A 12281-nucleotide genomic window follows, 5' to 3' on the forward strand; every position below is an offset into this window, starting at 1 on the left:
CGGGGCTGCCCGCAGCCCCCAGCCCGCCGTGGCCCCGCTCTCGGCGTGACGCCCTTCCTCCCCCGCGGGCTCTGGAAACCGCAGCCGCTTTTCCGCGCTGCCTCCCTTCCCCGCCCGGCCGGAGGTGCCGGAGGAGGGTGGCCCACGACGCCCCGCGGGTGCCGGTGCTGGGCTGGCTGCCCTCGCCCCCCGTGCCAGCCCTCGCCCGCGAGTCCTGCACTTGAGACCCCACCGCGCTCCTCGGCACAGGTGAGCCCCCGGTGGGAAGGTGCTGGATCGGGGCTCGGCCCCGGGGATGCTCTGGGTGCAAAGGGGGTGCTCAGAGCTGGGGGTCTGGGGAGGCGGGTGGGTGCTTTGGGGTGCGGGAGTCTCCTGGGGATGCTCGGAGCACTGAGCCGTGGCTGGATGCTGTTGGGTGCGGATCCTCGGGGACCTCGGTGGCTTCCGCCCACCGGGGCTGCCGAGGGAGCGGAGGGAGCATTGGTGATGGAACAGGGGGATTTGGGATGAGTTTGGGGTGGATTTGTCTCTCCCGCTCCAGCACTGAGACACAGGCTCATGGTGGCCTCAGCCCTGGAGCCCTGTGCCAGCCCGGCGGGCAGAGGGGGGACGGGCACCCTGGCAAGGGGTGTCTGTCAGAACGCAGGTGACATCCCCGTGGTTTCATTTCCACACGGACACTCATCCCTCAACTGCCTCATCCCGCGGCTGATTTCCCATTTCCAGACGCTCAACTTCCTTATCAAAACTTGCTCCTGGAGCAGAGCCACCGGCGCTGAGCTCCCGCAGGTGGGGGCTGTGGCAGGAAGATGATAGCGGGTGCCTTTTCCATCCCCCAAACCCGAGGGCCCCTGTCCAGAGTGGAAGGAGTATCCTTGGCTGGAGTGTGATCCCACACTGGGGCAGTTCCATACTCAGCATTCTCCCGAGGGGACCCCGATGTCACCTGCCCTTTCTGTCCCCTGCAGGTCCCATGGCGCCGGGCCGGGCCGTGCTGGTGCTGCTGGTGCTGAGCCCCCTGTGGGTGTGTGGGGCTGAGCTGCTGGAGCCGAGGGTGCCCCGGGGCGGGCAGTGGGTCTGGGGGGAGGCCGAGCCCCTGCCCGTCTCCCGTGGGAAGAGGGATGACAGTGGGCAGGAGCCCAGTGCCACCACAATGATCAGCAGTGACAAGAGCGATGTGCCACCACCAGCACCCGGCACCAACGCCAGCCTGCTCCGGGTGCCAGCCACAGCCGATCCCATGGATGATTCCCCCGAGCCTGAGCTGCTCCCGAGCTCTGCAGCACCAGCACCCAGCACCAACGCCAGCCTGCTCCAGGTGCTTGCAGCGTCCACCACAGCCGAGTCTATGGTTGAAACAGATTCCCCTAAACCCGACTTACTGGAGGACTCTGCAGCACCAGCAGTGCCCAGTGCCAGCACCAGCCTGCTCCGGGTGTCTGTAGTGCCCACCACAGCTGATCCCATGGATGAGACAGATCCCCCTGATCCCGACCTGCTCCCGAGCTCTGCCCCACCACCAGCACCCAGCACCAAGGCCAGCTGGGCACTTGTGGTGCCAACCACAGCTGATCCCATGGATGAGACTGATTCCCCTGCTCCCGATCTGCTGCCAGGCTCAGAGCCTGGCACGCCATCAGCAGCCCAAAAGAGCATCACCACCACCACCCCCAGCTGGCTCACAACACCCATCGAGGAGGACACAGTGACTGATGACCTGGACGGCAGCTCCTCCACGGGGCCACGCTCCACAGCCGCCCCAGCCCTTGTGCTCAGCAGCACGGGCTACAAGAAACCCAAAAAATCCGGAGCTCCGCTTGCACCGACCCTCCCGGCCGCTTTGGACACGACACCGGCGGCCACCGCGGTGCCCTGGGAGCCCAGCGGGGTGATGAGCAAGTGCCTTCTGGCCATCCTGCTGCTGGGGCTGGTGGCCGCCACCTTCCTGGTGTGCACGGGGGTGCTGGGGACGCTGCTGTGGCGGCGGGCGCGGACGGGGCAGCGCCGGTTCAGCCGCACCGAGATGGTTTGCATCTCCTCGCTGCTGCCCGACGCCGAGGCTGCCGCCGGCCCCCGGCCTGTGCCGGCCCGGAGGCACAAGCTGCTGCTGCCCGACGGCGGCTCCGAGCCCGATGGAGACAACCTGACTCTCAGCAGCTTCCTGCCGGAGCACTCCTGAGCCCCGGGGATGGTTCCTGCATCCCGCAGCGCGGCCGCGGTCCCGGTCCCCGCTGCAGCCGCGGGCAGGGTGCCCCTGTCCCCCCGGTGTTTGAGCTCGGACCGGTGTGACGGAGCTGCTCCCCCGCGGCCAGCTCAGCCCTGGAGCCCCATCCCATTAAAGAGTTACATGGACATGGTGGTCTCTTCCTGCCAGGGACGGCACCCGCCATCCCCCTCCCGACCCCGCCGCCTGCCCACATCCTGCTGCCAAAATTTCGCTTCTCCATCCTCCCCCTCAAGCCCCTGGGGGAGTAGAAACGAAACCCGCGGCCACTCCTTGCGGGGACGGGACCGCAGCCCCGGGAGCTCGGGGCAGGGACCGCAGCCCCGGGAGCTCCTGCCCGGGGCTGGTGGGAGCTGGAAGGGCGGGGGGGACGCGGCGGAAACGCCGGGGGACGGGGACAGGACGGGTGCGCCCGTGGCACAACGTGTTCCTGCCTGCGGTCGCTGCAGCGAGGCGGGGACGCCTCCGGAGCCGCCGCTGCCTGTCAGGCGCTCGGCCCCGAGGGCGAACGGCGGCCGCAGGGTCTGGGATGGGGAGAGCAAATCCATGAGAGACCAGCGAAGGTCCCACCGTTTCACCCACTCAGGAAGGTGTCAGTCACCCCTCAGGGCCACCAACTGATCCCTTCCTTGGGGGAGTGGAAATAACCCAGCACTGGCCCTGTCCTGCCAGGCTCAATGTCCCCATTTTTCCATTTTGCTCCACCCAGGCTCCCCATCCCCACATCCCCATCCCTGCTGTGACCAGGATCACCATTCCCATTCCCACATCCCCATATCCCTTTCCACACATCCCCAAGCTTGCAGCCTCCTCAAAGGCTGCTCTGGGCTGGCTGTCCAGGGAGAATTGCCAGCACGGTCATTCACCTGCGTCCCGGCCCTGCTGCCTGTTTACATTCACCCTGAGCTTGGGATATTTTCCATCTGGATCCTGGCAGCTGCAGGGCCCCGCTCTGGCTGTGAATGTAAATGTTTATGGGTGAGTCAGCCGGGCCAGGGGACCTGCAGCCGGTGGCCGTGGCTGGTCCCCACGCAGGACACCCTGGCTGTGAGCTCCTTGCTGATGCCACCCTGCTCTGTCCCACTGTGTCCCCACGCCAGCACCGTGCTAACCAAAGAAACCACGGGGAAAGAGGGATGCTCCCATCCTCTGGCTTCACCCCCCAGCAGCTCATCCAGCCTCTGCCCCCGGTGAGGGTGATGCCGGTGTGTCCTGAGGAACAGGACGGGTGCAGATCCCAGGGATTGCTCCTGCCCTCCCAGCCCTGTGCCGGCTGCTTTCCAGCAGGAGCCCAGCGAGGAGAAACTTTCCTCCACCAGGGGAGCCGGGAATCGCCCTATTTGGCACAGTCAGCGGGTCCTGTGGGGCTGCCACGGCCCACCTCAGGGCGCAGGAATTCACGGGAAGCTGCGCGGTGTCACAGCAGGATCCTCCCTCAGGGATCCTGCCGGACAGCGGGAGGGCAGCGGGCAGTGGGGTGGCACCGGGCTGTGGTAGGTGACACAGGGACAGGGTGGCACCGGGCTGTGGTGGGTGACAGGGGCCTGGAGGTGGCACCAGGCTGTGATGGGTGACATGAGGCTGATGGGTGACATGAGGCCAGGGGTGTCACCAGGCTGTGGTGGGTGACACGGGGCTGAGGGTGACACCAGGCTGTGGTGGGTGACACAGGGACAGAGTGGCATCGGGCTGTGGTGGGTGACACGAGGCCAGGGTTGTCTCCAGGCTGTGGTGGGTGACACGGGGCTGAGGGTGACACCGGGCTGTCGTGGGTGACACAGGGACAGGGTGGCACCGGGCTGTGGTGGGTGACACAGGGTCAGGGTGACACCGGGCTGTGGTGGGTGACACAGGGACAGGGTGGCATCGGGCTGTGGTGGGTGACACGAGGCCAGGGTTGTCTCCAGGCTGTGGTGGGTGACACCGGGCTGTGGTGGGTGACACGAGGCCAGGGGTGTCACCGGGCTTTGATGGGTGACACGGGGCCGGGGGTGGCACAACCCCACGCACGACGCTGCCCGTGGAGCTCCACACGCCTCGTGCAGCTCTGCAGCACGGGTGCCCTCCGGGTATTTTGCTGGCACAGCAAATCGCAGCCCAGGGGAAGCAAATTAGAAGCAGGGCAAGGCTGAAACGCCTCAAATTGCCGGTTCCCCGGGCGGGCTGTGCCGCCCAGCCCAGCCCTGCGCGGCCGCGCGTTCCTGCTGCCCCAAATTACACAGCGGGGCCGGGCGGTCCCGGCCCTGCCCAGCCCGAGGGGCCGGGCCCGTGCCCAACGCAGGCAAAAACGGCATCGTAATGGCCGGTGGGAGCTGGCACCGGGAACTGGGACGGGGATGCCGGCTGCGAGGGTGGGGACGCTGGGCAGGGAGGGATGAGGACTCTGTGTGGGCAGGGTGGGATGCGGATCTTCAGTCTTCATCCCCCTGGACAAGGAGGGATGGAAACTCTGGGCAAAGCAAGATGGGGATCCCGGGTAGGGTGGTTCTCGGATGATGTGGGATGCAGACCCTCGGCAGGGTGGGATGGAGACCCTGGACAAGGAAATTGAGCCCAACACCGGCATTACTGGCTGTGTGGGGGGAACACAGCCCCATCCCCACCTGGCTTGCAGGAGCAGGGCCGGATGCTGCTGGGACTCCTCAGCCCCGGCCTCTCCTCGCCTTTCCCCCTTCCCCTCTAAGATTTCATCACTGAGCACTTAAGGCCGGGAAAAGCCGCCCCAGCAGCTGCAGGGAGCCGCCGGGGCAGCCAGACGGACGGAGCCTTTATTTCGGGGAGCCGCGACGCCGGCGGCGACGCCGGAGAAACCCCAGCGGCGCCAGCCCCGCTCCGGCCGAGGGGACAGCACAGCATCGCTGCCCCCCACCCGCGGGGGACACGGTCCCCAGGCGCTGGCCATGGCTTTTTGGGGGGTCTGGCAAGTCCCCAGAGAGGAGCAGAGGAAAATAGCAACAGGATGAGGTCACCTAGCGGCTGCAGCCTCTTGAGCAACCTCAGGCCAGGCCGAGGGGACCGGGGCAGGGGGAGAGAGAGCTTGGGGGGCTCAAGAGATGCCCCCAGACCCCAGGACTGGAGACCAGGACCCGGGGAGCTGAACAGCTGCTGTGCTTGTCTGGGGAACCAGGGGGACCCCTGCCTGTGTCCCTGCCTGTACCCCAAGGCAGAGGTGCCCAGGCCAGAGCATTTCCAGGCTGGGATTTTTAGGAAATGTTCTTCTGAAATTACAGGGATGGTCCTAAGCCGTGTTTGCCCCGCTGGCTCAATAGTGCCGGGGCACTGAGCCCACATCCCTCACAGTCCCCCTTGGACCCTCGGGTGGGCTTTACCCCCACCTTCGTGGATAAAAACATTAAAAACAACCCCCTGTGTGACCCCCATCCCCACTTGCACCCCAAAACGTGGCCCCTTCCGGGGTTGATGATGGGGGACACCGTGGCTCCTTTGCTTATGGGATAAGCCAGGAAACACCCCCAGCCCCAGCTGGATTTCATCTGGGAGGGGGCTGGGGGCTGCTTGCCTTTCCCTGGCCTCCCACACCCCCTCCCCATCCCGGCCGTAATGAGAACAAGCTGGTCCCGGGCTGCGACGCAGGAGGAGGAGGAGAAGGAGGAGGAGAGGAGAGGAGGGAGAAGGAGGAGGCTCCATCCCAGCAGGCTGCAGAAAGGGGCTCGAGGTGTGTGGGACAGATCCCGATTTCCCGGCTGCCTCCCGCCGCCTGCGGGCAAGGTGAGGATCCCACGGGATGTGGAGCTGCTCCCCACTTTTCGGGCGGCTCTGGAGCAGGGCACAGGCTGTCCCACAGCCGGGGGTGCTGCAGTGAGGGCTGGGCACGGTCCCCATGGCGGGACACGGGACGGAGTCGGCCACATGCCTGCACTCCCAGGTGGGAATCGGAGCGTGCTGCCTCCGGACAACACCAAAATCCTGAATTGCTGGAGCAGCTGGGAAGCGGAGCTGGGAATGAGCTGCGGGTCTGGGGGTGGGCAAGGAAGGGGCTGGAATGGGACTGGGGTGGGGTGGAGGGCTGGCAATGCCCACGGTGCCAGGCCCTGCTCTTGGCACTGCTTTGGGCTTCGCTCAGCCCCTCCATGGCCGCGGCTGCTCCTCAGCTCTGATGGCTGCGGGGGAATTGATGCCATCCCCATCCCGGGACCCCCTTCCCGCCGAGGGGCCCCTGTCTGGGGTGAAGAGGAGGATGAAGGGGCTCATCTCAGCCCCTCAAACCTTTCATTCTCCCTGTGCTGGTCAGTGCTGTGACCCCACAGCTGCAGCTGTGCCCGTGGGGAGCCAGGAGAGCTGGGGGTCAGGGGCACCTCCCACCTCCGCTGCTGTTTTTTTGCACTGGATTAATGGAAACCAGATTGTGCAGCCAGGAGAGAGCCTGGAAGCCAAATCCTGCTGCTGGAATCCCTCTCGTTCTGTAAAGCTGCTGGCTTGGGTTTGTTTGGGGGAGAAAAAGGGAAGTGGGTTGGGATTTGGGGAGCCTGAGGTTGGGGAATTGTCTTGGGAGGTGTCCCTGCTGATGTACCTGGGTTGCTGTTTTCTGAGTCCTTCCCACGGAGCCGTGTGGAGGGGAAGAGCCCTGGGAACGGCTCGATGGCGTTACGTGGCGTTGATGTCCCTTGGGAATGTCTGGTGATGTGGTGGAGAGAGTCACGTCCCTCTCCCAAATCCCGTGGGGTGCAGAGCCCGGCCAGGGGCTCACCCTGATCATCGCTCCGGGGTGGGGAGCGCGTGTCCCGTGCCCTACAGCTCGCTGTGGAATGGGGCAGATCCAGCCCCATCCGGGTGAGGAGCACGGCACAGGGACAGAGCCAGCCTTCCCCCCTTCACAGGGACACTCAGGCAGCCGGGACCCCATTCCCTGCACCCCAGCTCTGGGGCTGCCCCTTTGTCCCACACCCATCCTGGCTCCACTCAACACATGGTGGCACCAGAACGAAATCCTGCCCCAAACTATTTTTAGCTGTGTTCCAGCTGGGAATTAACGGTCTGGGACGGCGGTTGGGAAATGCCTCTTGCGCCGGGCCCAGCCTCTTTGTAGCGTCGCCTGTGTCAAAGTTTCCACTGCAAACCTCCATTTTTCAGGAATTCTCTAATCAGCCAAATGATCGTTGTCTGGAGCCGGGCGCTGGCAGCAGTCCCCCAGCCTTGAGCAATCCCACCCAGCTGGCTTCCAGCTGCACCCTCGGAAAACAAACGGAGCCCCCTGCTCTGTCAGGGCGAGAAAACCGGAGCTGCCTTTCTACTTCCATCAGGAAATTCAGGCGGGTGAAGGCTGGTTTGGGCAGCTTGCTGTCGGGGTATTAACGTGTCCCCCACCTCTCTGCATCCCGCAGATCTCCTGCACGGATCCTGGGAATGGGCTCAGCCATGGGCACGTGGTTGCTGCTCTTGGTGCTGCTGGCGGCGGCCCCGGCACAGGCGGCAGCGCCCCGGCACCGCCCGGTGCTGCCGGACACGGCGGGCAGCGGGGACGGGGACGAGGCGTCGGCCACGCTGCCCGCCCAGCCCGTGACCCCCCGCATCAGCCCCACGGTGGGGGACGCGCCGGGGACCACGGTGACCAACAGCTCGGCGCCGGGCGTGCTGGAAGGGCTGGCGGACTTCTTCAAGGAGTACCTGCTGCTGGTGGTGGTGGTGGGCTCGCTGTCCTTCGTCCTCCTCTTCATCATCTGCGCTGCCGTCATCGTCCGGCAGAAGCACAAGGCCTCCGCCTACTATCCCTCCTCCTTTCCCAAGAAGAAATACGTGGATGAGCGGGACAAGTCGGGGGGAGCGCGGGCGTTCAGCGAGGTGCCCGAGAAAGGCCCCGAGGCTGGCGCGGAGGAGCCGCTGGACGGCGGCCGGCAGCTCCAGGCGGACATCCTGGCTGCTGCCCAGAACCTCAAATCCCCCCACAAGGCACCGCTGGCCAACGGGGCCCAGGCCGAACAGAATTCCTCTCAGGAGGAGGAGAAGGAGGAAAAGAAGGAAGAGGAGGAAGGGAAGAAGTTGGGGGATGAGCAAGCCAAGCCCCCTGCTCAAAGTCCAGGCGTGGAGGAAGCGGTGAGCGCAGGAAACAAGGAGATGCCTGATGCATCCCAGGATGGCTGCCAGGCTCCCTCTGGAATCTGAGGCAGGGACACAGTCCCGGGCAAGCCTGAGGAGCTGCTGGCTTGGGACTCATGATGGACACGGTGGGTCAGGCTCCGTACGTACGTGGTGGCTCAAGGAAGCCCCGATGAAGATCCCATTCCCTCCCAGCTCCCCCGACCCTGGTGCTGATGGGATGCTCGTGGGGGGGGATTTGCCAGCTGGTGGTTTTCCCCAGCACTGGAACGCCATCAGCCCCAGCTCCTGCTGCCCAAGGGGCTTCTCCCACCCCAGGCACTGGGGGTGTGTGCATCCCCCCAGCTGCAGCTCTGCCCCCACTGTGCCACCAGCTTCCTCCCAAATGTTATTTCAATCAGCAGCAACAGCCTGGTCCATGCCAGGCTCCTGGCTGGGAGCCGAGTCCCTCTGGGAGAAGGGATGGGACCAGGGCTGGAGGTCTGTAGGACATGGGTCAGCTTTGCCCATGGCCACCCAAGGGAAAGAGGGATGAGGATTTAGGGACAAGGACCCTTCTTTCCTTCTTCCACCCCAGAGCCCAGCTGGATTTTTGCCTCACTTCCTGAACCTTTCAGCTAGAAATAAACATTTCCTCCGCACAGCTCCTCTCCTGTGTGTCTCTGCAGCTGTGGGGTGGCCAGGGGACCATCCCTGTGTCCTTGTGCTCCTCCAGGGGCACAGCTGGATTGTACTCCAGGGGCACTGGAGCCCTGGGCAGGGTGTTATCAGTCCCCACATCAGCTCATCACATGCCCTTCCAGGAAACCTTTATCTCACACCCACAGCTGTGGGCTGAGGAGGGGCTGTGGGGACTCAGCCGTGGCCCTGGGGTGCAGCTGCTGCAGTGGGAACAGCAGGGAGACCTGCAAGGTGAGTGAAGCTGTGCTGCCTCAAAAGCAGCACGTCCCTGTATCCCTGAACCTCCTGTATCCCTGGGTTTTATCCCATTATGTCCTTGCCTCAGGACAACCTTCCCTTGGGAAGAGAGTGCCAGCACAAAGAGCGGGTTTTGCCCCAAAGCAGACGTGAATGTGTGAAGTTTCCCTGATTTTGTTTTTAACTGGGCAATAGCAGGATTGTTCCATGAGGGAGAGGCACATTCCTCACTGCTGGAGGGTGCCAGCTGAGGAATCACAAGAGGGACCTTGTGAATGACATACAGCAATGTGTGACCTCTGTGTTAAAAATTACAAATATTGTGCCCAGACAGAGCAGAATGAGACTTTTTTTTTTTTTTAAGTGTGGTTTTAAATGTTTAACAACACCCTCGGCATGAAAAATGGGAAGTGAGGTGTCTTGTTGTGGGTTAGAAGGTTAAAAAGTGAAGTCTGCCAATGTGTTGTCTGCTTGGTTTGGAAATACTCCTCCAGAAAAGAGGAACTCTGGGAGCTCCCCATCGGCTCTGCATTCCAGCTCTGCTATTCCCCACCGAGCTTCCAGTCTCCTTAGAGAATCTTGGAGTGGTTTGGGTAAGAAGGGATCTTAAAGGTCATCCAGTTGCAAACCCCTTCCTTGGGCAGGGACACCTTCCTCTAGCCAAGGGTTTACAGCTGTAAGAGTGAGTGAAGAAGTGAAATTCTTAAGAGAAAACACCCCAAAATTCAGGCTCAGTTCCTCAAACAAGAGCTTCAAAAATTAAGTGGCAACAGGATGGGAGCAGAGACCACCAGTGTCTCCTGGTCACTTTTCCCTTTGGCACCTGCAAAGGTTCCCAGAATTCCAAGAGCAGGAATTTGCCCCCGGATTGCGAAACCAACCCTGACACAGCCGGAGCCAGGGGCGGCCCCACAGCTCTCACACACACATCCAGACCAGGGCAACGCTTCCCACTAAATTCCATCAAATATTAGGCAAAACTAAACATCTTCCCAAAACAAAAATTGAAAGTGCAGCCCTTCCAGTACCGGACAGCGGGGTTTTGTCTCCGGAGCGGAGTCTTCCCGCGGCATTCCCAACGGGATGGGAGCCCCCATCCATGTGAGCACTACGGGGTGGCTGGACACCACAGGGACACGTTGTGCGTAACTTGTGCGTATCTTACAGCTTGAGTAGTGCACAGGGTCCTACAACAGCTCGGGAATTGCACTGCAGAGTGAGGAGGGAGGAGGGGAAGCTGCGCAGGCGGTTCAGGCATTGTCGGCTTTTTTGTCGGATTCTCTGTTTGGATCCTGCTTCAGTTTGTAATCGGCCAAGGCAGCCTTGATGGCATCTTCAGCCAGCACTGCAAAGCAAAAAAAAAAGGATTTTAAGGAGAACTCAAAAGCTTTTAAAACAAAAGATGAAATAAAAACAAAAGCAGGCAAGACCAGCAGCACAGGCTGATTTGAGGAGTAGAATCTGAATGGAATTCCTAAAATACTGAATTTCTCCAATTTCAATAGTGTAATTCAGAATCTGATTGTTTATTATCAGTCTTCTGAACCACAGACTCCAATATATCGAAGTGATCTGAAAATTCTTGAATTAACGCTGAAATCTGAACATGTTTGCTCTTAAGGACAACGTTGTGCAGAAACTGTTTGGAAAACAGCATCCAGAAGCATCTGTGCTATTTCCAGAGTATCTGAGATCCAGGGTTTTTACTTACTGGAGCAGTGCAGTTTGACAGGCGGAAGGCAGAGTTCCTTGGCAATATCTGTGTTCTTGATTTTCAGCGCTTCATCAACCTGAAACACAGGCAGAGGTGGTCATGGGCCTTGTTTGTGTTTGCTAAGAAGGTTTAATGCTCCAGAGCCAGCAGAATCCACAGGGGACATCAGCTCAGCTGCCCAGGGCAGTGAGGGATGTGGGAATTAAGGAATGTCTGACTGACATATCAGTGTCACACACTGTCCCCACTTGGCCTGTTTCAAGTCTGTTCATCCTCTACCAAAACACTGAGGTGCATTTACTGCTGGCAGAAATGATCTAAAGGTTCTCTGTAACTAAAATTTCTGCCATCAGCCTGGTTTTGCTCATTGCATAAGACAGAAGGTAATTTCCTGGTGGAATTGTTTACTTGGGCACGTGCTCAGGAGTGGAGCTGCTGGGGAAAGGTTGGACTTGATGTTGCTATAGAGGGCTTTTCCAACCTTAATGGTTCTCTGATGGTTGTTGAGAAAGACAATTATTGCCCTACAAGTGAAGCCCTGACAGTGCTGGCAGTCACTTCTACAGCACAGAGTAATGCAGGGATTCCCTGGAGAGCACTTCCTACATGATCCCAAAAGAGAACACAGGCACATGGGAAGCTCTGCAGCCTTCCCGGAGCTCCCTCACCGTTTTCCCTTTGACCCACTCCGTGGCCAGCGAGCTGGAGGCGATGGCTGAGCCGCAGCCGAAGGTTTTGAAGCGGGCATCCACGATCTTGCCGTTCTCGTCCACTTCCACCTGCGGGAGCGTTTTGGGGACAAGTCAGTGCCCGGTTCAGCTCAGCCAGGTGTTCCCAGCCGGGCCCGCGGGGAGCGGGGCTGGCCCTGCCCCGGGCACAGGGTGGGCATGAGGGAAGCCCGTGCTGTCCCCTGAGGGGAGCTCTGACCCTCGAAACAGCCCCATGTGACCCCACCCAGGTGCCACCGGGTCCCCAAGGTCACCTGTAGCTTCATGACGTCGCCGCAGGCCGGGGCGCCCACCAGGCCGGTGCCCACGTTCTTGGCATTGCTGTCGAGGGAGCCGACGTTGCGCGGGTTCTCGTAGTGATCCACCACCTGCAAAGACACAGCGTCAGCCAGGCTCGCCCCGCGCTTCCCCCATCCCTCCCCGTGTCACGCTCGCCCCTCACCTTCTTGTGGTAGCCCAGCGCGGCCGGGGCCGGCCCGGGCCGGGGCCGCAGCAGCGCCGCTCCCGCCGCCCTCAGCGCCGCCATCTTCACTGAGGGGCGGGGCGGTGGCGCCGCCCTTTTATAACCTCGGGCGGGCTGGCCACGCCCTCAGGTCTCGCCCAGGCCACGCCCCCTCGCCTCCGGAGCTCGCGTCTCCCCCCG

General features: G+C 62.0%; 3 protein-coding genes across 3 annotated transcripts; 2 read left to right on the forward strand and 1 right to left on the reverse strand.

Moving 5' to 3' along the window:
• Nucleotides 1-109: 109 nt before the first annotated feature.
• On the forward strand, nt 110-2352 carry SELPLG (selectin P ligand). Its single transcript, XM_021544585.4, has 2 exons — nt 110-249; nt 969-2352. The coding sequence occupies exon 2, from the start codon at nt 974-976 to the stop codon at nt 2177-2179; it is 1206 nt and encodes a 401-aa protein (XP_021400260.3). The 5' UTR covers nt 110-249; nt 969-973; the 3' UTR covers nt 2180-2352.
• Nucleotides 2353-5883: 3531 nt separating this feature from the next.
• TMEM119 (transmembrane protein 119) lies at nt 5884-8921 on the forward strand. Its single transcript, XM_085593223.1, has 2 exons — nt 5884-5953; nt 7567-8921. The coding sequence occupies exon 2, from the start codon at nt 7589-7591 to the stop codon at nt 8342-8344; it is 756 nt and encodes a 251-aa protein (XP_085449349.1). The 5' UTR covers nt 5884-5953; nt 7567-7588; the 3' UTR covers nt 8345-8921.
• A 1222-nt stretch (nt 8922-10143) lies between these two features.
• On the reverse strand, nt 10144-12171 carry ISCU (iron-sulfur cluster assembly enzyme). Its single transcript, XM_021544673.3, has 5 exons — nt 12081-12171; nt 11893-12006; nt 11579-11689; nt 10908-10986; nt 10144-10541 (listed from the first exon to the last, which is right to left on the reverse strand). The coding sequence occupies exons 1-5, from the start codon at nt 12162-12164 to the stop codon at nt 10447-10449; spliced, it is 483 nt and encodes a 160-aa protein (XP_021400348.1). The 5' UTR covers nt 12165-12171; the 3' UTR covers nt 10144-10446.
• Between the last annotated feature and the right edge of the window lie 110 nt (nt 12172-12281).

The sequence above is a fragment of the Lonchura striata genome, chromosome 15 (assembly GCF_050655825.1).
Source record: "Lonchura striata isolate lonStrDom1 chromosome 15, ASM5065582v1, whole genome shotgun sequence".
NCBI lineage: Eukaryota > Metazoa > Chordata > Aves > Passeriformes > Estrildidae > Lonchura > Lonchura striata.

Coding starts and splice junctions, on each gene's coding strand:
- SELPLG (XM_021544585.4), top strand. CDS start 974: ATGGCGCCGGGCCGGGCCGTGCTGGTGCTGCTGGTGCTGAGCCCCCTG.
- TMEM119 (XM_085593223.1), top strand. CDS start 7,589: ATGGGCTCAGCCATGGGCACGTGGTTGCTGCTCTTGGTGCTGCTGGCG.
- ISCU (XM_021544673.3), bottom strand. CDS start 12,164: ATGGCGGCGCTGAGGGCGGCGGGAGCGGCGCTGCTGCGGCCCCGGCCC. Junction 11,690..11,892: donor GCGACGTCATGAAGCTACAG/GTGACCTTGGGG, acceptor ACGCTCCCGCAG/GTGGAAGTGGACGAGAACGG. Junction 10,542..10,907: donor TGTCAAACTGCACTGCTCCA/GTAAGTAAAAAC, acceptor TTTGCTTTGCAG/TGCTGGCTGAAGATGCCATC.